At 38.9% G+C, this 27,026-nt stretch overlaps 1 protein-coding gene across 2 annotated transcripts in view; it reads right to left on the reverse strand.

Annotated features, from left to right (window-relative positions):
- Positions 1–13,706: 13,706 nt before the first annotated feature.
- LOC133459448 (stAR-related lipid transfer protein 13-like) overlaps positions 13,707–27,026 on the reverse strand; it is a 53,744-nt gene continuing 40,424 nt past the window's right edge. For both annotated transcript variants that reach the window (XM_061739383.1, XM_061739384.1), the window contains exons 9-14: positions 25,176–25,389; positions 24,947–25,061; positions 21,374–21,625; positions 20,234–20,451; positions 17,904–18,083; positions 13,707–17,067 (exon numbers count right to left, since the gene is read on the reverse strand). In XM_061739383.1, coding sequence (XP_061595367.1) covers positions 16,950–17,067; positions 17,904–18,083; positions 20,234–20,451; positions 21,374–21,625; positions 24,947–25,061; positions 25,176–25,389 — 1,097 coding nt within the window. In that variant the 3' untranslated portion in view covers positions 13,707–16,949. The remainder of the gene's footprint in view (positions 17,068–17,903; positions 18,084–20,233; positions 20,452–21,373; positions 21,626–24,946; positions 25,062–25,175; positions 25,390–27,026) is intronic.

The following is a 27,026-nucleotide window of genomic DNA, read 5'->3' on the forward strand; positions in this document are numbered from 1 at the left end:
GCATCCATTCAGTTGCTCCAATGCAGGTGGAATTACAGAAGAATCCTCAAAGGACACTGAAAAGTAGCTTATTCAATGTTTTAAAGCTAAAACATTTACATTCATATCTGTCTAAATAAAAGAAAATGCGCAGAGAAAAAAATCTATCCTTTTAAAATGTCATTTCCTCATTAGTGGTCATTGTCAGGTTTTAAGGATTACACGCTACCCTTTGGGCTAAGAAGATTAAACTATCTTTTTCCTTCACGTATCCCTTCCAAAACGATCCTGGATGAACTCAAGAGTGTGCTGTGTGATATGAGTCACAGTTAATTAACTCTTGCAGAAGAAGTGACAAAAATACTTCATGAATACTGAATAATCTTAGATTTGATATGACATGGAGGCCAATAGAGCTATAGTAAGTCCCGTCTCCCTTAGTTAGTTAGTTAGTTAGTTAGTTAGTTAGTTAGTTAGTTAGTTAGTTAACCAGTGGTAGCCAGCTAACTTATCCGAGGCAAAGTTTTTGCTTTCATTTATCTTTGAATATATGTAATTAAACATACTTGTTGATCTTGTGGATGTCAAGCTGGCAGCTTAATTCAAGGTAGACATTTAGCTCGGTTTTGCTTGGATTTCTGAAATGGAATAAAATAAACTCCTCCCTAAATACCTGGAATCTGTCTTATGAGTACACCGGACACAGTTTCTATTTATCTATTTAACATAACAGCCTAAAACACACAAGGGTTCGTGATTTTTAAATATTTTTCTATGGAGATTTAAAGTTCAGAGAGCGACAGATTTCAGATGTAACAACTCACCAATTGTCGTGTGAAATTATGTATTTTATGGGCAACGGGCATGGGCGTAAAAAAAAAGGGGCTCGAAAGGGGCCACCTTTTTCATGTTTTTTGACAATATGCTTTCACCTACAGCAATGACATTTATGTTTCTGTTGTATCAGACTAAGACCTACAAAAACGTTTCTTGAATTAATGTTCTAACTCACAAAGGAAGTTTTTACCAGAGGGTTCGACCGTAAGTAGTTTTATGGTTGCATGAACGTTAGATTTTGTTTGCAGGAATGTTAGTTTCTGGCTGCACAAAGGTTAGTTTCTGGTTGCAGGAATGTTAGTTTCTGGTTGCGCAAAGGTTAGTTTTCGGTTGCGGGAAGGTCAGTTTCTTGTTGCGGGAATGTTTTTGATTACACCAAACGTTTCCTAAATGTTGCAACCTTTAGGGCCAACAACAACATAATATACAAAACAACTATACAAATTACTCACTCACTCACTCATCTTCTCCCGCTTTATCCGTTACCGGGTCGCGGGGGCAGCAGCCTCAACAGAGATGCCCAGACTTCCCTCACCCCAGACACTTCCTCCAGCTCTTCCGGGGGGAGTCCGAGGCGTTCCCAGGCCAGCCGAGAGACATAGTCTCTCCAGCGTGTCCTGGGTCTTCCCCGGGGTCTCCTCCCGGTGGGACATGCCTGGAACACCTCCCTAGGGAGGCGTCCAGGAGGCATCCGGTACAGATGCCCAAGCCACCTCAGCTGACTCCTCTCAATGTGGAGGAGTAGCGGCTTGACTCCGAGCTCCTCCCGGGTGACCGAACTCCTCACCCTATCTCTAAGGGAGCGTCCAGCCACCCTGCGGAGGAAACTCATCTCGGCCGCTTGTATCCGCGATCTTGTCCTTTCGGTCACTACCCAAAGTTCATGACCATAGGTGAGGGTAGGGGCGTAGATTGACCGGTAAATCGAGAGCTTCGCCTTTCGACTCAGCTCCCTCTTCACCACGACGGTCCAGTACATCGACCGCATTACTGCAGACGCTGCACCGATCCGCCTGTCAATCTCACGCTCCATTGTTCCCTCACTCGTGAACAAGATCCCGAGATACTTGAACTCCTCCACCTGAGGCAGGACTTCTCCACCCACCCGGAGAAGGCATGCCACCCTTTTCCAGTCGAGAACCATGGCCTCGGTCTTGGAGGTGCTGATTCTCACCCCTGCCGCGTCGCACTCGGCCGCAAACCGAATATACAAATTAGAATAAAATAAAATATAATATAACATATAATACAAGTACACGTGGATTGCAGAGTGATGCAAGTATGTATTGTGCAGGTGAAAATGGGGATGATCCCACTTATCCAGAGTTCAGAGGCAGTGGGAAAGAAGCTGCTCTCGGCGTATAAAAATGCAGCTGCTCTAATACAAAAGTACTATAGCTTTAATAGGAAATACAAAAGCTGTATTAGTAAGAAACACAAAGGTTTATCAAAAAAAAACCAAAGCTTGAATAAGAAAATATGAGAGAAAAATAAAAACTCCAGTTTTTCATCCTCAGTCCTTCACAGCTGGCCTAAAAAAGAAAGAAACTGAAAAGAAAAAAAAATAATTGACATGTTGACAAAAGCAAGACAACGTGCCTAACTAACAACCCTGTTTTTTTTCCTGAAAATTAGTTTTCCCATTCCCATTGTGATCTCATAGAAGAATTTTAATTTACCGTCTGTGTGGAGCAAAGTGCTCGCCCAATCAGGTCCGGCTGCCTTTAGTGCAGGAACATTTTCTGGGCTAAAGTTGGAGTAGAAAACATTAATAAAAATCACAAATTAAAACCTGTAAGCATAATACTGATGTGAACAAAAAAACCAACCTGCCGGTTATAACCCTGCAGAGTGTCAGGTCCTGAAAAGGCTGTACTCCTTCAGGACCTTGTTGGTACCTGTAGTCAACCCTCCAAGCAATGCCAGGAGAAGTTGTTTCCACCTGCCTGCGGAATTCTGGAAAAGGTAGTTTCAAGCCAGTTATGTGATTATTTGTATAGAAATGATCTGTTTGAAGTTTTTCAGTCAGGGTTCAGAATGCATCATAGCACAGAGACAGCACTTGTTCGAGTCATGAATGACCTTCTTATGGCCTCAGATAAGGGATTAGTCAGTGTACATACTGGTTCTACTGGACCTCAGTGCTTTTGACACTGTAGATCAGCATCTTACTGCATAGGTTAGAGCATGTTTCAGAATCCAATTAAAAATTTTATTACTTGCGTATAAAGCCCAAAACGGCTTAGCTCTGCATTATTTGCAAGACCTGATAGTGCCTTATGTTCCTGTCAGAGCTCTCCGTTCTCAGAGTGCAGGTTTACTCGTAGTTCCTAGAGTATCCAAATGTAGATTTGGAGGGCGGGCGTTCTGCTATCAGGCACCATTACTATGGAACCAACTTCCAATCTGGGTTAAGGAGGCTGACATCACCTCCACCTTTAAAACTAAACTTAAAACATTTCTGTTTAGTAAAGTAAAGTGTTTAGTAGACCTCTACCTGGTGTTGGTAAATCCCTAGGTAGTGTAAACTCTAGTGTGTTAGAGTCGCTCCTGTAGTTTCTTGTGCTGACCCCCCCTTCTCCCTTTCTCTCTTTTGTCCATGTTGCAGCATCCTCTGCCGGACACCAGAACCTGCAGCGTGGGAGTGAAAGGGGCAGGGTAACGGCCCGGGCAGGCGGGGAAGACGTTTGTCCGTCAAGACTCCTCTCCCTGGCCCTGCCCCTTCTCAACCTTTCCCCGACCCTGCACCCCAACCTGGGACTTGACGATTGGGCCGGAGCTTCGGGAGCTGCATGCTGGCCTGTGGTCCCCACCCCTGGTCATCCCGTTGCTGCTTCCACCTGCCTGCTGTGCTGTTGCCGTCCCTGACCCACCAGTCTGGCCTTCGGCAGGAGGGTCCCCCCTTATGAGCCTGGTCTTGCTCAAGGTTTCTTCCCTCCTAAAGGGGAGTTTTTCCTTGCCACTGTTTGGCTTAAGGTTTTTCTCCCACCAGAGAGTTTTTACCTGCCATTATTTATGTAATAACTGCTCGGGGGTCATGTTCTGGGTCTCTGGAAAGCGTCTAGAGACAACTTTTGTTGTATTAGATGCTATATAAATAAAATTGAATTGAAAAAAATTTAATGTTGTTGGGATTAAAGGGACAGCTCTAGGTTGGTTTAAATCATATCTATCTGACAGATTCCAGTTTGTTCATGTACATGAGGTTTCTTCCGAACAGTCAAGGGTCTGTTATGGTGTTCCACAGGGTTCAGTGCTAGGGCCAATCTTGTTCAGTTTATACATGCAGCCATTGGGAAGTATAAGCCAGAATCACGGCATACACTTTCATTGCTATGCTGATGATACGCAGCTCTATTTGTCTATGAAGCCGGATGAAACAGAACCGTTAGTTAAACTTCAGGCATGTCTTAGGGACATCAAGGACTGGATGTCCGGAAATTTCTTGCTTCTAAATTCAGATAAAACAGAGGTTATCATTCTTGGTCCAGAGCATCTTAGGAAGGGATTAGATGGTGTTGCGATGGCTTCCAGTGCAACTGTGAGAAACCTTGGTGTTGTTTTGATCAGGATTTGTCGTTTAAACCAAATGTTAATCAGGTTTGTAAAATAGCATTTTTCCATCTCCGTAATATGCAAAGATTAGGAAAATCCTCTCACAGAGTGATGCAGAAAAACTAATTCATCCGTTTGTATCTTCTAGACTAGATTACTGTAATGTGTTATTAGCAGGATGTCCAAGTAATTTGCTGAATATCCTCCAGATGATCCAAAATGCAGCAGCCCGAGTGCTGACAGGAATGAGCAGGAGAGACCACATCTTTCCAGTGTTAGCGTCGCTCCATTGGCTACCCGTAAAATTTAGAATCCAATTTAAAATGTTATTACTTGCGTATAAAGCCCAAAATGGCTTAACTCTGCAGTATTTACAAGACCTGATAGTGCCTTATGTTCCTGGCAGAGCTCTCCGTTCTCCGAGTGCAGGTTTACTCGTAGTTCCTAGAGTATCCAAATGTACATTTGGAGGGCGGGCGTTTTGCTATCAGGCACCATTACTATGGAACCAACTTCCAATCTGGGTTAAGGAGGCTGACACCACCTCCACCTTTAAAACTAAACTTAAAACCTTTCTGTTTAGTAAAGTAAAGTGTTTAGTAAACCTCTAGCTGGTGTTGGTAAATCTCTAGGTAGTGTAAACTCTAGTCTGTTAGAGTCAGTAGTCATAGTTGCAGCTGTAGAACAAGACTATAATAGTTAGTCTCAAATAAAGCTTGGTGGTAGATATGCTGCTATAGGCCTATGCTGCAGGGGGGCATCGACATGATCCACTGGGCGGTGCCTCTCACCCTTCTTCTCCTCTCCTCTTCCCTTCCTCTCTTCTCCATTTCCATTTTTATTTATTATAAGTATCTCATAGCTATCATTTTTGTCCATCGCTCCTGTAGTTTCTTGTAGTGGCCCCCACTTCTCTTCTCTTTTTTCTCTTTTGTACATGGTGCAGCATCCTCTGCCGGTGGCGAAGAGCATCTCTGAATGCACAACTCCGGAACCTGCAGCGTGGGAGTGAGAGGGGCAGGGTAACGGCCCGGTCAGGCGGGGGAGAGGTTTGTCCGTCAAGACTCCTCTCCCTGGCTCTGCCCCTTCTCAACCTTTCCCTGACCCTGCACCTAACCTGGGGCTTGCTGATTGGGCCCGTTGCTGCTTCCACCTGTCTGCTGTGCTGTTGCCGTCCCTGACCCCCAGTCTGGCCTTCGGCAGGAGGGTCCCCCCTTATGAGCCTGGTCCTGCTCAAGGTTTCTTCCCTCCTAAAGGGGAGTTTTTCTTGCCACTGTTTGGCTTAAGGTTTTTTTCCCACTATGGAAGTTTTTACCTGCCATTGTTTATGTAATAATTGCTCGGGGGTCATGCACTGGAAAGTGTCTGTTGTATTTTTTTTGTTGTATTAGACACTATGTAAATAAAATTGAATTGAATTGAATTGAATTGAATTGAATTGAATTGAATTGAATTGAATTATATTGTAGTATTATAGTAAAGTAATGATAATGTAATACTATGCATTATAATTACTTCTATTATTACATACATACATAGTAGCACAACTAAACGCTGGGCGTTTGGTTTGTTTTCTTTTGTTTGCTTTGATTTGTTTTGATTTTGACTATATTTATATATACATATAATTGAGTATTATATCACTGTATTGAATAGTTATTAAAGTAGGGGTGTTTGGTTATGTGTGTTTTATAAGCAAGTTTACTGAAACTCTTTTTATATGTAAGGATGTTTGTAAGATTCAGGAGTAGGACTGGATAAGTGTTTACTTCAATCCTACTCCGTTTCGAACATGTTGCTGGATCCGTAAGGTCTGCCCAAGTAGACATATATATATATATATATGCCCAAGTATATATATATATATATATATATATATATATATATATATATATATATATATATATATATATATATATATATATATATCTGTACCGGATGCCTCCTGGACGCCTCCCTAGGGAGGTGTTCCAGGCATGTCCCACCGGGAGGAGACCCCGGGGAAGACCCAGGACACGCTGGAGAGACTATGTCTCTCGGCTGGCCTGGGAACGCCTCGGACTCCCCCCGGAAGAGCTGGAGGAAGTGTCTGGGGTGAGGGAAGTCTGGGCATCCCTGCTGAGGCTGCTGCCCCCGCGACCCGGTAACGGTAAAGACGGTAAGATAATGAATGAATGAATGAATATATATTTGTATTCTGTTTTTTTACTTTTTGTACTCTTTTTTAACATGCATGTTCGAAATAAAATCTTCAAATCAAAATCAAATCAAATCCCCATACCACCAGGGACGCAGGCTTCTAACTGAGTGCTGATTACAAGCTGGATGGTTCCCCTTCCTCTCTGTCTGGAGGAAACTGCATCCATGATTTCCATTTTATTTGACCATATGGCACTTTTCCACTTTGCCTAAGTTAAATGAGCTTCTTGCATTTCTGAATCACGCTCACGTATGACTGCGTCTTCGCGTGACAGGCCTGCTGTACCTGCAACTGTGGATAGCAAGGTGAACTATATTCTTTAGATGTTGATTTATGGATGTTTTCCTCAGCCCATGCAGTGATTAGCATTTTTTTTAAATCAAAAAGAAGTCATGCCTGTTTTTAATGCAGTGCCACCTGAGGGCAACGCGCATGCAATATGGATTTTTTTGCCTTGTCCCATGTGGGCAGACTTCTCCAGATTTTTCGGAATCTTTTGATGATTTCTTGCACTGAGTGATGTTCAAAGCCTTCACAATTTTATGCCGAGGAACATTATTCCGACATTGTTTCACAGTTTTTTATGCAGTGTTTCATGTAACTCAGCTGTTGCCTATAGAGCTCCTTTGGGTGCTCCCCCAATTCAGTTTTGCACTTTGATATGGTGAAAAAGCTCACCCATACTGAATACGCAAGGCCAGATCTGAAATGTGTGCACTGGTGAGAAGTAGACAACACATCAGCTTGTTAATGTACGTGCATCTGCAATTTGGATGTCAGTATTCATGACAGTGATTGAACATGCCTCAATAGCTTTAATCCTTGAAGCCTCGTTCCCTTAATGAGTCACTAATTAAGCTGTCAAAGCACTGTTCAGGCCATCATCATTTTATTGGAAAATGATCTATAGCAGCTCCACCCAGGCAGGACATGGACCAGCAACCAGTCAGTGGTTCTGACGATTCATCTTTGACAAAGTATTGTACATTTTCTTCAAATACTCTTTTTACATTATTGGCACTGATAGAGTATAGTATTTTTCTCTTAAATGTAATGAAGTAAAAATAAAACCTATCAGTTACTGGAAATGTTCTGGAAAGATTTATTAACACCTCTGTATAATACGTTTAAACCACTAGGTGAATATCGGGACTGAAACTGAATACATCTAAGTTACCAATAGTACAACTTAAAGAGGACCTATTATGGCATCTAATCCTTATTTTAAACAGGCCTTGAATGTCTTAAAAACAAGCTTTTGATTGTTTTTGCTAAATAAATTAGAAATTCAGCCTCTGAGCCATGTCTTTATCTTCCCATTCTCTAACCTCATTATCTATGCAGGATTCTGAGTGGGCGGGGCTATGATAATGAGGCTCTGTGCTGATTGGCTGCCTGAATGACGCGATACACCGTTACGAAAAAATGGCGGAAGCTCCGGCTGGCAGAGTTACTGTGGCAGGGTGCGTGCCACGGGGGGCCCGACCGAAGGACGGAGAGACACAGGAATCGTGCAAACCCTTTTTTATTTCAGCTTTTTCTCACAACACCCACATGTGCACAAGCATCACCCAGACAGCAGCTCCTCCGACCCCCTCGCTGTCCGGCTCCGCCTTATAAGGCAGGCAGGTGGAGAGAACCAGCCACTCAGGCGGATGGGACACAGGTGCGTGTCCCATCCACCTCTCCAACCTGCCACAGTTACCGTGTCATAATTGCATGAGATGCGAGCGAGCATCAGCGACAAAATCAATTCCATTGCTTTATTTTCTATTGGACTGTCCTAACTGGCCACAGCGATGCAGTGCTGTGCGGCGCTGTGTGCCGCGCCGTTTTGAGCTGAACATTTGTCGGACGCCCTGCTTCTATTTTCTTCCTGCCGCTCGCGTTGAAAGCCGGTTGAAAGCGCTGTAGGAAACAGTCACGGATGAGGAACGGCTGATCCAGTTAGTTGAAATGAGAAGTTATCTCTATGATTCCTCCTCATTTCACTACAAAAACCTCAATAAAGTGGCAGCTGCTGGAGGGAGATGGACAGAGAGCGTCCGATGTCACGCAGTGCTACGCGATAGTCGGACGCTCGCATGCAGTTACACGGTTTTATAGTTGTGGGCGTGGTTTGCATTTTGGTTACGTAACGAAAATCAGCAGAATCTGAACGGCTCGTAGATCCACATCACACTGGGCGGCTCATCCGGGCGGCTGTACAGACACTGCAGAATTTGGTTGCTTTCCTCCTTCTCTGAGTTGGCAGGCTGAGGGGAGACCACTTTATATATGTTAAAGCAAGAAAAAACCTGTTTTTCATAATAGGTCCCCTTTAAAGGATTAGACAGATTAGACAGACAGTAGGTTTAATGAAGCAGTTGCATGCAAGTGGGTCAGAACATACATCATGCATCTCGATGCAGGAAATGACAAAGAAACAAAGGATGTATAATGATTTTAAATACCCCAAATGATGACTAATCCTTACGATTCTGATGAACAGCTCATTGTAACGTCAGAGCTGATCTCTTAGGAACAAAGTATCCGTCTGCACACTCTGTACCCAGGCCAAGGCTAATATTCCCATCAGTAGATTTTTTTTAAACCAAATGGCAAATTTCCACCACAGGAAACACTCATCGGAAGTACATCAACTTTATACGTGGAAGTGTAATGGGATTCTTCCTTACCAAACGTTCCACTGCTGCCCCCATCAAAGCATTTTCGTTCCGGGGGATAAAAGCGGGGCTAAGTGGGACTATTAGAGGAGAAAAGTGAGGCTATCTTGTTCTTCCTGAAAATGGTGGGTTCATCTTTTGCTACAGCATCAGGCCTGCTTTCCCTTACTGACTCGTCACTAAATGATGTTCCACCAACCAAGTCCAGATTTCCAGATTGTTCTTTTAATTTTCCAACAGTAAATTAGCAGTACGATGCACCGGCATGCTGAGGAACCACCATGAATTGTAATTTTGTATTAATTGCATTTGTTTTTTCTCAGCAATGAGGGAGCGACATGCCACCATGACGCAAAACAAATTGTGCCCGTTTTGTTTTCCTTTCTTGATGTTAATTAGATCTTGCCTCATAGAAAAGAGTACTTGAAGAAATCCAACGTACACTGAACATCACGCAACCCAGCACAAATAACTTCTCACAACTAATCATAGTAGGATCAATTGAAAAATGTTGTCAACTGTGTCATAATGTTTGTGATAAACTGGGGTCTTGATAGATATTTAAAATATAATATATATTATATACTGTATATATATATATATTAGGTCTGTCAATTTAGCGCATTAATTAGATTAATTAATTACACTGCTAATTAATGCATTATGAAAATTAACGCAATTAATTATGAGTGGCAAAATGCACAAGCATTTTAAATGTGTCCCATTGAGGGACCCGTAGTTCACTTGGCAGTGACAGGTCACTTCCCTCCTGCTGCTGGTCAAACTAACAAAGCAGTGACAGACCTGGACGACTCAGGGGAGACTCAGCAAATCTTTGCTGGGCCTTTGAACGGCAAGTTTATGTATAAAAATAAAGAAGACGGGACTATCAACAAGAACGCAGTGATTTGTACATTTTGTAAAAAAGAATTTTCCTATCAGCAGAGCTGCTCCAGCCTGAATTATCATTTAAACACTAAACATGTCCGTAAAGGTTCCACTGTAAATGTTACAGCTACTAGTACTTGAATCGCTGTATTGAGTCAGCTTTAGTTTTAATTTTGCTGCTGTTTGTTTACACTCATGAAGCTGACTTTAAAGAAAAATAAATATGAAACAGTTACTAAATATCTTATTTTTGTACACATTGTGACAAAACCAAACAAAGTAAAACTGTAGTTACTGTATATGTTTGGCAAATATTCTATTTAATAAAATTATATAATCTGTTTTGAAAAATCTGCCTCAACTTGGAGTTGCTCTTGTTTATTATCTAGATTTATTGAATGAACTTTCTTATATTTATTCATGAATGCTTCATGAGGGAATCAGAAAATAAACCACAATAACCAGAGAAATGGCAGTCGTACAGAGCGACGGTCATTGGATCCGGAGCTAAATGCTCCCCACAGAATCATAAGGAAGTTTTAGAGTTTTTGAGGGGATTTTCCAGTGCAGTCTCCAAGTCCAAGTCCCCAAAAATCCCAAGATCCAAACCTTTTCAGGATGTGCTTCAGTACTAGAGTGATCAAGAACAAACACATTTCCTCCAACGTAAAGCATTGTGAACATTCACATAGCTGCAGATGACGTAGCTGGACTTGTAATTCCTGTTTTCACCAGAAGAGGATCCTCTTAAATCATTTTGCAGGGTGTAGGCTACAACTGACCCCGTCATGATCGGAAATCATTTGACAAACATTCCTTAGATTTTATCTGCTCACTTGAGGGTTGTTGTATCAAGTTGTATGTCCGGTCTTATGTCCTATCTCTTCACTGTCAGCGTTCAGCCAGTTTAACGTGTCCTTAAGAAAAGAAAAGATCTCAACGAAAGTGGATTTAAGCTATAGAAAAAGGATTGATTAAATTAAACCAGTGAGACCCTTTTTCTCCACAAAGTGACAAGATCTTGCCATTTGCTTGAGCTCACGGAGCAGAGACGCTCAAGCACACCCACGGTGCACAGGATCATTGACATTCAGGAGGTGTAATTGCGTGGCCCACTTCCCAGATAAAACTACTGCCAGGCTAAATGAGGGTGAAGTTAAAGTAATGTCTTTGTGATGTCAGAAGATGAACCAGCACACTGACTTACATACAAGGCTTTTTTTAGTGTGTGCATTCAAGCACTTTGGCCGTCCTCTGCTGGGAGTCCATCCAACACAGCTAAGTAGGTAAATGTGATTGACTATCGATCCAGCCATTGGTTTAGTTTAAACCCATTGCATGAAAGGACACAAGGAGAAAAGAGTGTTCAGTCCTTAGGGAGGGCTGAGGAGGACTATTAATTCACTCAGTTATCTAAAAATATATTCCATGCCATACTTTACGGACTCCAAAGACCTTAAAGGTGCAAGGCAAGAGCTCCCCTTAATGGTCAAAAAAGCTTATAACAGCAAAAAGAAAACACAGGAATCCAAGTGTGAAAAAATGTCATCTAGGAAATGATCATTAACAAGAAAGTAAATGATCCCTAAACCCTAACCCTTTGACTTTGATTTCATTACTGTCCCCAAGATGTTTAATGTTTCGTCTTGTCAACTGGATTCTTATATTTTCAGGTCCCCTTTGCGCTAGCAACATGTACTGTAGCACATGTTGTAAAAATAAAAAAAGAAGAAGAAAGAAAAAGAGACACACTAATTTTCAACAGGTGATGTCAACAGATGATTGTAATGATGATTTGGTACAAAAGTGGTAAACATTAAAGGCCGAGGAGCAAGGACGGCCACGGGATCTCAAATCTGTCATCAAGTAGGTGAGGAAAAACATTCAAATATTGAATAATAATGTCCCTCAAAGAAAGATTAGCCATTGGGATTATTGTTGCATAATATCATGAAATGATTCAAGATTCTAAAGAATTCCACTGCACAGATGACAAGAATTTAAACCTAAACACTTGGTGATCTCCCTCCCTCACATTACTGCCCATGTATATAACATAGATAGATAGATAGATAGATAGATAGATAGATAGATAGATAGATAGATAGATAGATAGATAGATAGATAGATAGATAGATAGATAGATAGATAGATAGATAGATAGATAGATAGATAGATAGATAGATAGATAGATAGATAGATAGATAAAATGAAATAAAAACAAATATATATATATATATATATATATATATATATATATATATATATATATATATATATACAGGACTGTCTCAGAACATTAGAATATTGTGATAAAGTTCTTTATTTTCTGTAATGCAATTAAAAAAACAAAAATGTCATACATTCTGGATTCATTACAAATCAACTGAAATATTGCAAGCCTTTTATTATTTTAATATTGCTGATTATGGTTTACAGTTTAAGATTAAGATTCCCAGAATATTCAAATTTTTTGAGATAGGATATTTGAGTTTTCTTAAGCTGTAAGCCATGATCAGCAATATTAAAATAATAAAAGGCTTGCAATATTTCAGCTGATTTGTAATGAATCCAGAATTTATGACATTTTTGCATTACAGAAAATAAAGGACTTTATCACAATATTCTAATTTTTCTGAGACAGTCCTGTAGACACATTCACCCCTCCACACATACATCAACACACGGACATTACAAGAACTTTCATCAACATACAATAATTTTCTGTTATTTTTTTTCATTTTTTTTTAATTCTTTATTCATAAAGGCCATGCAAGTCTTTACTGAGCCAAAAAAAAGAAAAAAAAGAAAAAAGAAAGTTTCTTAATGTTAGCCTTGTGAGAGAAGTGCTGACGTCTGTGGGCTTGAGGCGACCGGGCTGGAACATCACATGGTGAAAAATACGTACTGTGGTCCGACAAGTCACTAATGGAGATATCTATCTCTCTTTTAGTCATGTATTTATTTATTTTGGGAGGAAATTAGTGTTTTCTGCTTCAGACCAAAGACGAGAACAATCCAGAGCATTATCAGCAACGAGTCATAGAGCCAGAATACAGGACTGAAAATTAGAATATTGTGATAAAGTCCTTTATTTTCTGTAATGCAAAAATGTCATACAATCTGGATTCATTACAAATCAACTGAAATATTGCAAGCCTTTTATTATTTTAATATTGCTGATCATGGCTTACAGCTTAAGAAAACTCAAATATCCTATCTCAAAAAATTTGAATATTCTGGGAATCTTAAACTGTAAGCCATAATCAGCAATATTAAAATAATAAAAGGCTTGCAATATTTCAGTTGATTTGTAATGAATCCAGAATGTATGACATTTTTGTTTTTTTTAAATTGCATTACAGAAAATAAAGGACTTTATCACAATATTCTAATTTTCTGAGACAGTCCTGTACAGCCAGAATACAGTCATACAGCTCTGGCCGGATGACTTTCCTCTTGGCAAAAGCAGCTCCCCGGTATGTGATGATGGCAGCACTGATGCTCTTCCAGGGATGTCCACATTACAAATGTACAACTCCCTCATAATCATTCGCATTTTCCATACTCATTTTGGGTCTGTACATCTTTTTATTGCAAAATACAGAAGAAAAAAAAATAGAAATCATATCAGACAGAAGTATTTACACAAACTGGGGACAATTGTAGTTTAAGGTTCTTTATTCTCCTCTTTTAGAAAGCAAGGATTTGTTTTCTGTCAGAAATAAAAAGCACAAATCTTCCTCCTGTCAGCTACTCGGCTAGGCTTGAAGCCTCTTCACATAGTAGAGGTTCCACGTCAGAGTCACTCGCTGTTTGTCTGTCGCGCTTGCACACACATGTTTAAGCACACACATGCCACACGTTTCCCCAGCAAAAAGGCATCCAAGCTCGATAATGGTGACACCGTTTAGATATTATATCATAGCAACACCATGGCAACGCTGCCAATACCTGCAAGAAAAAAACTAAAGGCAGTGCCTTTATTGAGCAAGCTCTAGTCTGCTATTGCTTTAACAAGGATGGCGTGCGGAAAAGTTCACATTTCAGCTTATCAATATGATAGGAAGACCCTGAAGAACTGTGATGGCACAGAGAGCGCTGGAGATATTTCAGTACAGGCTGTACATGTGTTTAAAACGCAGATACACGGGCACAACCATGCACAAATCGCTATATATCAAACATGCTTCCCAGAAGCAGTGAAATGGTCACATGTCTTAGACATTGTATAACAGCAACAAAACTGACAATAATAATAGTGATGATGAGCAAGCAACAATGATTGACCATATACAGAGATATAATAATAACATTAAAATGGCACCTCATTCATTTCTATAAGATTAACACTAAAAATAGTGACATAAATCTAAATTAGCAGTGATTTCCAACACATTTATGGACCCGGTGAGTGTTTCCCCTTTACGTGATCCAGATCCCTCGTGGAGTCATTTCTCCTGCAACAAGTGCAACTTTTTAACAATACACTGCCCACGTGTTTCCCTGTTGTGCTGCTTTTAGATTGAGAATGTCATATTATCTTTGGAAGGATGTGTAATAACTGCAGTTTATAAATGTGGATGAGTGCAGACGGAGCAAAATGATTATTAATAAATCCGTGGATATTGCCGGATATCGTCAGGGTTCTCCGTTTGACTTGTCTGATATTACATTTGATAGAGCTGAAACATGGCTCATCGTGTCCTGATTTTTTAAAACTATATTCTCCAATTAATCAGTGACATGAAAATAAATTAAAGAAAGCTAATATTTTCAATCAGATTTTTCATGTTTATGCTAGTTGCTAGCTTACTTACAGACATGAAATCTCTAAGTAATTTGTCTTTATAGTATTTTTTATACCGTTTATATTAGTTTTTATTGTAGTATTCAATTGTATAATAAATCAGCTATCCAAATCTGTTAAGTAAATTGCTCCACAGAATTAGTGACTAAAAGTGATCACAAATGAAGAGATTAAACGACTTCAGCACCCATATCATGATCAAACCTTCCGTTGCTGGCCTTTTCTTGTTTTTTATAAGATATTGGATAAAATACTGAGGATTTTGAAGGATATACAAATGAATAAATAATTGAGAAAGAAAAACAACAAAAAACAAAACCACAACCATGTTTTGATTCACATGGCGACGAACTGGTGATATGAAATATTCATCTATTCACATTCAGAACTGGAATCCAGGAAATGTGACTCAGAAATGGCTTAGAAATTCATAATTTATCATATAAATAATAATAATAATGACATAACAGGTACATTGGTCCACTTGTCCAGAATGTAGTAGTGTCACAATTTTACAATTCATCAGTAGAAATCGTGCATGGACAACGTTGTCCACCAGTCATCAATACATGTAAATGTGCACCAAACATGTATCGTTTTCTAACCACAACATGCATTACGCAACATCTAAACCTCATCATTTCTATCGCTGTGACTGTGACTGTAACCATGTGTTATCAACTCTTTAATCGCAATCATTAGCAAGTGGGAGAAAAGGAAAAAGGTCAAAGAAAGGTGGAAAACATGTGGGATGGATGTTGATCTGATGATGCCAATGTGAAGATGTTAATGATTCTTCTGCAGGTTCACGTACGACCAGAGGTGGGTAGTAACGAGTTACATTTACTCCGTTACATTTACTTGAGTAAGTTTTGGGAAATGTTGTACTTTTAGGAGTAGTTTTGAATCACTATACTTTTTACTTTTACTTGAGTAGATTTGTGAAGAAGAAACTGTTCCTCTTACTCCGCTACATTAGGCTACGTTGAGCTTGTTACTTTTCTTTTATCCCTTTTATCCACGTACGCGTCAATCTCATGACATCACTGGGTGATTCTTTGGGAAAAATGTTTGTTTTTGCATGTTTTGTCACATTTACACAGACTCAAACACACACAGAGTTTCTATGAGTTCATGGGCTTGTTCTAGTTCTGCCTGGTTAAAAAAGAAACGTACAAAGGCTTGAAATTTTGTGCTACTTGTGCTTAATTTATTTTTTTATTCAGTTATTTTATTATTTATTAAAGTACTTGAATTTACTTTAAGATTATTTTAATTTAAGCTATTTTTTTATTAATTTTATTATTTTATTGATTTAATTTGCCTGAAGATGATTATTTTGTACTTTTGTCTGTTTGAATGGTTGTGTTAAAAAAATAAATCAGACGTTACTCAACAGTTACTCAGTACTTGAGTAGTTTTTTCACCAAGTACTTTTTTACTTTTACTCAAGTAATTATTTGGATGACTACTTTTTACTTCTACTTGAGTCACATTATTCTAAAGTAACATTACTTTTACTTGAGTACAATTTTTGGCTCCTCTACCCACCTCTGCATACAACTACAACTATTACTCTTACAGATGGTCAAGTTTGATTGTCTTCTCAGTGCTCTGCCGATCCGATCCCAGAACCTCACTGACTAAATCAGCAGTGTCAAACTTCTCATGCACCTGATGATGCTGATCTACTCCCTTGGAACAGGTAAGCGCTGTCTCAGTGTTCACTGAGGAGAATGAGACAGGTGAAGGCAGTTATTGTGTCATATTTCATGTTTTTGAAACTACATTTGCACTGTGGACCAGTGTAGCTATTATGTGTTCTGTCATGAGATCTGGATAAACGTGCTGATGAAAGAAACCTGACAAAACGATAATAAATACTGTTTGTGTGAGTGGCAGCTCGGTACAAAATCCCCCAGCACCACGTAACCACTCTGAAGTCTCTGCCTCGATGATTAAACCTTCCGGGTCACGTGTCCTGAGGCCTGAGACCCATCTTGATGTCTGGGGCTCAGATCTTTGGCTCAGGGCTCATCTGGTCTGAAGGAAGGAAAGAGGAGCGGATCCTTTGGGCTTCATTAACACACAGGTGACCGAATGTCTTGTTGTACCATTCTGGAGATCTTCCCCTGGAACGGAAACGGCAAAAAATGCGCATTAATGCCGTGCTTGGGTGAGAGCAGGAGCATGAAAGCACTTGATCCCACTCATACTCAGTACTGGAGTTGAGGGGGGATGAGGGGGGATGGCATCCCCCCCTGAAATAAAAACGGTCCAAATCATCTCCCCTGTAAAACTGCCATCCCCCCTTTCCTTATGTCATTTCATCAATGAATGTGGTTTTACTGCTATTTCAACATTTAGAGTCATTACCAGAAAAATAACTTATTTGACAATTTTCACCTGTTTCAAGTAAATTTTCACTTGAAATAAGTAGAAAAATCTGCCAGTGGGACAAGATTTATCTTCTTATTACAAGCAAAAATAATATTATTCCACTGGCAGATTTTTCTACTTATTTTAAGTGAAAATCTACTTTAAACAGGTGAAAATTTAATTTTTTTCCAGTGATGAGTCTTGTTTTAAGTTTAATGAGATTTTTTTACTTAAATGAGACATTTTAACTAGAAATAAGACAAATATTCTTGTTAAGATTTTGAGTTTTTGCAGTGATCCATTTTACTTATCCTGTGAAGGACAGAGTCATATTGATAAGTTCAGAAAAGTGTTTTTTATTGTTGTGTTTTGATGTATTTGATGTAAGCCCAGTGGATATTTAAAGCTTACAGAAGGCTGCATTTAACTGCTGCTATGTCATTCCTGCAGTATTTCTGCAGGTGTTTTGGTCACTGCTATTATTTGTAATATATTATATTATTTGTAATCAGCACAAATTATCTGTCCCATTATGATCAAATCCACCATCCCCCCTGATTTTTTTTTACAACTGGAGTCCTGCTCGTACCTGAGGTCTACTCTGGAGATGTGGGTGAGCCGGGTCCTCCCCCCCGTCCCGCTGGGCTCCAGCAGGTACTGGGACTCCAGCACCACCCCCCTCACCGCCGCCATGCGGGGGCTGTCCTCGTGCTCCACAGACACACACACCAGCGCACACGAGCCTTTAATCAGGTCGGCCCGCCACGATCTGAGCAGCAGAAACACAGAGATGAGTTAGACATGAGATACATTTATTTATTTTTTATTTTGTATGGAAAAGGCAGTCAACACATACAGAAGTACGGAAGAGTATTAGGGTCATGCAGGAGAAAAAATATTTGAGAGGGTTGTAAGAGATAAACAGAATGATGACTGATAATTACGATTTATTTAATTTAAATATATTTTATTTGTACTTTTAATTTTAATTTTTTTATTTTTATTTATTTATTTACTTTTAATTTTTATTTTATTTATTTATTTTTTTTAATTTGTATTTACTCATTTATTTCTTCCGTTATTATTTATTTCTTCAATTTAATTTCCCCATGTATATGTATATATAGTATATGTGCATACTGTATGTGTATGCATGTCTGTATATGCAGGCTTGTGTGTGTGTGTATGTGTATATGTACATAACTGTATTCTTTATTTAACATTTTGACTGAGAATGTTGTGTTATTGGGGATGGGAGGTAGGGTTTTTATGGATGTCTGTTCTGTATATTTCATTAAAAAAGCCAATAAATATATTGTTGAAAAAATAATATTTGAGAGGGGAAGATTTTTCTTTATTGTGCACTTCGAGACAAAAGTCGAAATGTTGAGATTAATGTTGAAATACAATTTCGTGAATACAGTCGAAATTTCGAGAATAAAGTTGAAATACATTTCGACTTTTTTCTCGAAATTGTACTTCAACATTATTCTCGACATTTCGACTTTTTTTTCTCAAAGTGCATAATGAAAAAAAAATCTTGCTCCTCTAAAATATTATTCTTATTTTCTCCTGCTGGCCCTAATACTCTTCCGTACAGAAGAGACATTATGTAAAAGAGAAAAATTACATCTTCATACATGGAGTCCTTTTCCCCTTTTTTTTTTTTTTTTTGTGGGAAAGCAATTGGTCCAAGGGTAAATTGGAGGTCTGTAAAAGACCAAACTTCTTTGTGACATATCAGTCCTCTAGGAGCTTCACGCTCCTCTTTAAACATTTCCCTGAAAGTGTGTATCCTCCTCTGTATGTTCAGGTTTTTACCCATTCTCCCCGTCACAGCTCTGATCCCTCTCCTACCCTCATGCAGTTTTCTTATTCATTCATGACCTACTTCTGTCTGGCCCACATTCTTACAGTGTTAACTGTCCACTATGTACCTACCAACTAAGGGAAGCTTACATTTTCAACATGTTCAAAAAGAAAGGGAAGGGAGCTTAAAACTTTGGTGCGGTTATACAAAGTCTGCTCGGAATGGAGATATAAATTCAGTCCATTTACTCCAAATTCGGTCGAATTTGTCCTTTTGAATTCTCAAAGAATAGGTCAGCTTTTCCATTTTTTTAATTTCCAGGACTATCCCATGCCATTCCTCCAGTGTAGGTGGTGCCGGGTTCAAACACCTTCTAGTAATAGATTTTTTGCTGGTGGCCAATAGATCCTGTAGCAGCTTTATATCCCTCCTTGATTTCAGGCATTTGACATGATCCAGCTAAAGATTTTCAAAGTGTAATGGTATTTGACTCTTGAACACTGTATTTAATGATTTGTGGATGCCACTCCAAAAACTGTTCAGCTTGGGGCAACCCCAGAATATATGGAAATTATTTGCTGTCATTGAACCACATTGTCTCCAACAATGTGAGTTTGTGTTTTTGTATTTTTCTTGATGTGGAGTCCTAAAAAAATCATATACAGGACTGTCTCAGAAAATTAGAATATTGTGATAAAGTCCTTTATTTTCTGTAATGCAAAAATGTCATACATTCTGGATTCATTACAAATCAACTGAAATATTGCAAGCCTTTTATTATTTTAATATTGCTGATCATGGCTTACAGTTTAAGAAAACTCAAATATTCTATCACAAAAAATTAGAATATTCTGGGAATCTTAATCTTAAACTGTAAACCATAATCAGCAATATTAAAATAATAAAAGGCTTGCAATATTTCAGTTGATTTGTAATGAATCCAGAATGTATGATAATTTTGTTTTTTTAATTGCATTACAGAAAATAAAGAACTTTATCACAATATTCTAATTTTCTGAGACAGTCCTGTAATGTTTTGAGATACATTTATTTCATTGCAGATTTGAGTAAGTCCAAGCTTGTGGATGTGTTTGTCGTGGCTACCATACCTGAGTACCACGTAGTCACAGCTGGGGTGAGGTGCCATGTTGTAGCAGCAGTAATGATACACGTCCGTCTGCTTGTCCAGCGTCTCCAGGACCTTCTCCTGCTGCAGGTCGGCCTGCCAGAGCGGACGCTCCCTCAGCAGCCGCGTCAGCACCTCGCTGGGCGTGGCCGGCACCTCCAGACACACCCGCCACCGCCTCAGCGGGTTCCCATCTCCCACCTGACACACACAAACATCAGCTGTTAAGCTGCTATTCCTTGGGATAAGACAGTGACAGAGCATCGCCAAGTGTGTAATAATGTAGTAGGCCTGTGTTCCCATTCTAAATCGATTCTCATATTAATTCATAAAAATCGATTTGTATGTCTGAAGATCCATTTTTTATCATCATTACATTACAACTTTTGGTATTTTTTTTTGTTTATGCCCAAAAAGGGAATGTTTTGTTGGACACGAGAATAACTGGTGCCATGTTTTTGCCTTTGAATATGTTTAAAGGTATGAAAACATTAGAGTTTTCAGTTATAATTGTATAAATTGTCTATATTTCTTTGCTTTATATACTGTCTTACACTTGCATAAAATTCTAAAAACCAAATTCTAAAAAATTAAAAACCGAAATAGACCGAAAATGGGAAAAATTTAAACGGAATGTGGGAAAAAAATAAAACCTATTTCATACGGCCCTATCTCTGTTTGCTGCCCTGGATCTGTTTGTCTGGATCTGTTTGATAATTCTGCCATAATAATTAATAATAATTATAATTCTGAAAGCAGTTCTATCAGCATTCTGGGAGGTGATTGGTCCTTACAGCATCATTAGCTGCTAATACTTGCTGTTGAATCTCAATATAATACTAGTATTAATATGTTGCATAACTACAGTCATATAATTCATGCAACAGCTCAAAAAACTGTTTTAATAACACTAATCCAAATCAATATCGGAATCAAATCGGATCGAATCAAATCTTGATAATCGATTCTGAATCTTAAGAATCGTAATCGAATCGATTCTTGACATTTGAATGGATCCCCAGCCCTATAATGTAGTATCTTAAGTGTTATTCAGCACAGTATAAGGGTAAAGTTGCCCTGTCTGTCAAACCTCCTGACGTTCTCAAACCCCAGTGGCTCGTACCTTTTTGAAAGCCAGCTCGGTGTGGTCAGAGAATGAGCGGGACACCCAGCCTTTGCTCTTTTCTTTAACCTCCTTCAGCAGGTTCTGGATCAGCCTCTCTAAGTGTGCGTGATACGATCCTTCCTCGTCCTCGTCCTCCACCTCCTCGTCCGCCTCCTCCTCGTGGGCCTTGCAGAGCTCGTCCAGCGGGGGCACCAGCAGCTCGGCCTCCATGTACGAGTTTCGAGACTGGGTCACCATTTCCTCTGGGATCTGGAGAACAGCCCGAGAACATGCGGCACATGGTATCAGCTCAGACCTGAGGACGCTCGTGTTTAAAGAAGAGGTCACACCGTGGTGAGGTTGTCTTGTCTTGGGTTTGTTTTGTCCTGTCATTTCCTGTTTTATTCTGAAAAGTAATTGTCCTCTGGTTTCAGGTCCCTTGTTCTTCCTCATGTCTCAGTCTGATTGCCCTAAATGTTTCCACCGGTCCCCTATTTCCCTCCATGTGTTTTTTTTAATAGATATATTTATTGGGGGCAATAAAATAAAATTGCAATAGAAATATCAATATTTTCCCCTGTTTTTAACTTTTCACAACAGTAATTAAACAAAAAAAATAATAATAAGAGAAAATATATATATATATATATATATATATATATATATATATATATATATATATATATATATATATAAATAAATAAATACAACAATACACCCCTCTCCCCTTCCCTCCCTCATATGGTCAATAGATTACATAATTCAAAATAATTTAGCTTCTTTTCACATATACATCAATATACATATCAATACTGGAGCAAATGAATAATAAAGTAAATAATCAAGTCCTGCAAAAACACATTCATTAATATAGTAGATGATTCAGATCATTAGCTATAGTCCAATAAAGGCAAAAAATCCAAAAAGGGTGCCCAAATAAGGTCAAAGTCTCTAGGTTTTTTCTAACAGAATACAGTATTTTTTCTGGAGTGCTATATGATGCAAGTTCATTGATCCACTGTTTGGGTACTGGGGTTTTTTCTGATTTCCAGTTTTTTAAAATACAGTTTTTTGCCGCAGTAGCTACAAGCAGGATGATGTACTTTTTATGATAAGTCATGTGTTTAAATAGTCTGTGTGCCAGAGTGTCTTCGTCCTTGTCCTGCACCAGAGCCTTAGTCCACGTCCACAGCCGTAGGAATCGCCATAGTGAGCTGTTTTTTCCTCGTTAAAGAGTGATTTTCTTTGTTTGTTTATTCTTACCTTAGCTTAGATTCATAGCCCTTTCTTTATTCCTCATTAAAGAGTGATTTTTTTTGTTTGTTAACTTATATCCTACTGTAGCTTATATTGTAGTATTATAGTAAAGTAATGATAATGTAATACTATGCATTATAATTACTTCTATTAGTACATACATACATAGTATCACAACTAAATGCTGGGCGTTTTTTTTGTTTTCTTTTGTTTAATTTTGACTATATTTATATATACATATAATTGATTATTATATCACTGTATTGAAGAGTTATTAAAGTAGGTATGGGTGTTTTATAAGTAAGCTTATTGAGACTCGTCTTATTATATGTAAGAATGTATGTAACACTCAGGGGTAGGACTGGATAAGTACGTACATACATGTATATATATATATATATATATATATATATATATATATATATATATATATATATATATATATATATATATATATATATATATATATATATATTTGTATTCTGTTTTTTACTTTTTTGTACACTTTTTGCATGTTCGAAATAAAATCTTCAAATCAAATCAAATCAGATTCATAGTTCTTGGTTTTTTCCTCTTTAACAGTGATTGGGGTTTGTAGCCAATAATTTTATATAGGCAGGTTTTTCCTCCATACGGAGCGTTTTGTGTTTATTTGTTTCTTTTTATTAGAGTTATTTTTCCCTCCTCTTGGAGTGTTTATTGTTCTCTCTATAGTCAGAGTATAGTGTCTAGTTTTGTTTATAGCCATTTGTTTGTCACTCGGCCCGAGGTCTCTGGTGAATTCAATAAGAGCCCTTTATTATCTAATATCTCTCTGCGTCTGAGTCCTGCTCTGAGTCTCGGCCTGACAGCTTTGAGGTGGAAGGAGTGCAACTTTGTTTGGTTGCCAGGAAGTGAATGACAGAGATTTCACATATATTTAGTAAATGAAGGGGGAAACCATCACAGCTTTTCCTAAATGTACTGTATCTACTCTGGTAAAAGTATATTATCAACCTCACAGAACAGTATGTAGATACTCTACAGCAATGAATAATAACCAGTGACTTTCCATTGCACATTAGCTGTATTTATGCTATCTTAACTATATATCTCTCAAAACGTCACTTTTTCTTGGCTCAGAAAATCAAAAATATATTTAGATTCAGAATCTTTTTCTGAGAGTTTATGTAACCTTAAAACAGAGAACTGAACATCCAGTGGCCAAAAGCACATGATCTATCTGTGGAAGACGGTGGTGAAGGAAATACAATCTGGTAATGACTAGCGTGCATGTATGCTGCATTTTTGGTACAAAAGTATTTCAGCTTTTTAACATCCAGCATCGTCTGCCCTCACTGTTGATGTTTGTTTTGTTGATGTTTTCCACTATTCTACGCAGGTTGAGAGGAGTCAATCATCCCTGCTCACAGAAGAAGCCCACATACCTCATTAAACTCCAAAATGCAAAGTAAGCCTCTGACAGCAGTTTGCTGTGATGGCTGACAGCCGCAGGGCAATGATGATGGACAGTATTAGAGATGAGCTCATTAAACACCATTACATGCTGGCGCTGAATGACAATGCAGAAGTGGAAGCATCTTTCAGCGGTGAGGTCGTCTGCTCGTGTCATATTTATTTTATACTGATTCAGTCAGTTGCTCCCTGCACTGCAAAAACTCAGAATCTTAAGAATATTTGTCTTATTTCTAGTTAAAAAAGGCTCATTTTTAGTAAAAAAAATCTCATTACACTTAAAAGAAGACTCATCACTGGAAAAAATAACAATTTTCACCTGTTTCAAGTAGATTTTCACTTGAAATAAGTAGAAAAACCTGCCAGTGGAACAAGATTTTATTGCTTGTAATGAGATGATAAATCTTGTCCCATTGGCAGATTTTCCTACTTATTTCATGTGAAAATTTACTTGAAAGAGATGAAAATTGTCAAATAAGTTATTTTTCTGGTGTTATTTTTCTGGTGATGACTCTAAATGTTGAAATAGCAGTAAAACCACATTCATTGATGAAATGACATAAGGGATGGAAAGGGGGGATGGAGGTTTTACAGGGGGGATGATTTGGACGGTTTTTATTTCAGGGGGGATGCCATCCCCCCTCATCTCGAGTACTGCTTGTACTCCTCCGCCGTCTCTTTTTCTACTTATTTCAAGTGAAAATGTACCTGAAAATTGTCAAAAAACTAGTTATTTTTCTAGTAATGACTCTTGTTTTAAGTGTAATGAGATTGTTTGACTAAAAATGAGACATTTTAACTAGAAATAAGACTATCTAGAATATTCCTGGTAAGATTTGGAGTTTTTGCAGTGTGTGAACAGAAATGGAGAGTTCTCACCTGAAAGAGACGCTGGCACTCTGTGATCATGTGTGCGAGTCCCTGCGTGGCAGCCAGGTTGTCACTCAGGTCCTTCTGATCGGGACGACCCGTCGTGTACTTCCTCTGGATGGACCTGCGGGGACAGAGAGGATCCTGAATAGGCGCAAGCAATTTCCTCTACAAGAGCTGTTACAACATGATAACCACAACTCAGGCTGTGGGAAAGTCTAACTGAGATAGTTTGTACCTCGGTGACAGCGTCTCGTTCTTCAGTATGCTGAGGTGGAAGAGCGACGGTCCCAGACAAACAGCCAGGTTCATCGGCGTCATCTGGTTCTCCTCCACCAAGGAAGTGACGTCACGCAGGAAGTACAGCAGCATCTGGAGGACTTCCCTGTTTTCATCTGGCATCAGTAAAACGGCCGCCCTGACGGCCTGCAGCCTCTGCTCCTTTGGAACATCTGATGAAAAAAAAATTATCATTTACTACAAAGGGGCTAAGAACATGTAGGATCAAAGACTACGTTTACATGAAGTCAAAATTCGGGTTATTGCTAATATTCCGGTTACTGAAACATTTGGAATATTCCGTTTACATGGTAATTCTCGGTTCTTGGTTGTGCTCTGGACTCTGCTGAGGAGGTGGGTGAGAGGAGGATGCTGGTCAAGTTGAACTCCATCATGGACAACCCTCTCACCCCCTACATGACTGTGGGAGCATCAGCAGCTCCTTCAGCCAAAGACTGCTCCACCCGCTGCAAGAAAGATCGCTACCGCAGGTCCTTCATCCCCACAGCCATCAGACTGTAAAATAAGAAACTGTAGCCACCCTTGTCCAATAAACCTGTCTCTTTAAAAGTGCAATAACCACTAATACCTCATGTATTTTTGGAAATATTTGTAAATATCTTGTAAATATTATCCGTTTATTTTGTGTTTACTACTTTTTTTGTGTGTTTTGGCTGCTGCACGACTGAATTTCTCCTCTGGGAGATTAATAAAGTCTACTATTCTATTCTATTCTATTCTAATTAATCATTCGGGATATCTGGATCAAACCGGCGACGCACGGAGAACGTCATGACGCAATTCCCGTCATTTCCACTTCTTCTTCCTGTATCCAAATTCAAAACAAATGCTGCTTTGCGCAGCTTTTCACTCACCTTCTTGTAAATCTGGCTATCCCCGTACTTTCTAGCGTCTACAAATGCAGAAATGTTCATATCCTTCATTAAATTCATGAAGTGATTAGTCTCCTCCTGGTCTTGTGTTTCTCCGTGTTTATAAGAACTTCCTGGACTCAAAAGAGGCTGCGTCCGAAATGCCACACTTCCACCCTAATGAGTATGCAAAATGAGTAGGCGAGATTTTTTAGTGCGTCCGAAACATTAGAACGTACTCAATAGTATGTACTATCCATACTCATTCCGGAGAATTTTATTAGTGTGGATTGATGGACACTAGCTAAGCAGAAACTTCCCACAATGCAATGCAGCGATGTTTGGTTGCTAAGTGATACGTATATGTCATAAGTATAATATTATGTATAATAATATTATTATATCATATTAATATTATAATATTCGTATTTAATAATATTATATAATGTCATCTTGTTTCGGCCAGAATAAACAGGAAATACCAGAGTGCTGCTACCGCTGCTGTGACAGGTTACCATGGTAACAACTCCCCCCCCTCCCTACGGCAGGAAGTGCCGTGTGCGCTCTTAATAGTACGTCCGAATTAATGCACACTACTGATATTTACTCAAAAGTGTGCCGAATTTAAGTATACTTTTTAGTATATACTTTTTAGTATGGCATTTCGGACGCACCGCAGGATTCCTTGTGAACAGAGCATGTGCAGAAAACAAATTCCTGTTCCGTTTGATGGGGATATTCCGTTTGGCGTTTACATGACCCAATATTCGGGTTTTTAAAAACCTGAATATGAGCAAATTTCGGTTATTCAAAGGGGTTATTGGTGTTTACATGGACGTGTATTCGGGTTATTGCCAATATTCCGGTTTTAAAAGGGTTATTGATGCATGTAAACGCAGTCAATAGCTCTTTCTGTCACCGCTGCCCTTCAGGATCAT

This window comes from Cololabis saira, chromosome 14 (genome assembly GCF_033807715.1).
Source record: "Cololabis saira isolate AMF1-May2022 chromosome 14, fColSai1.1, whole genome shotgun sequence".
Classification (NCBI taxonomy): Eukaryota; Metazoa; Chordata; class Actinopteri; order Beloniformes; family Belonidae; genus Cololabis; species Cololabis saira.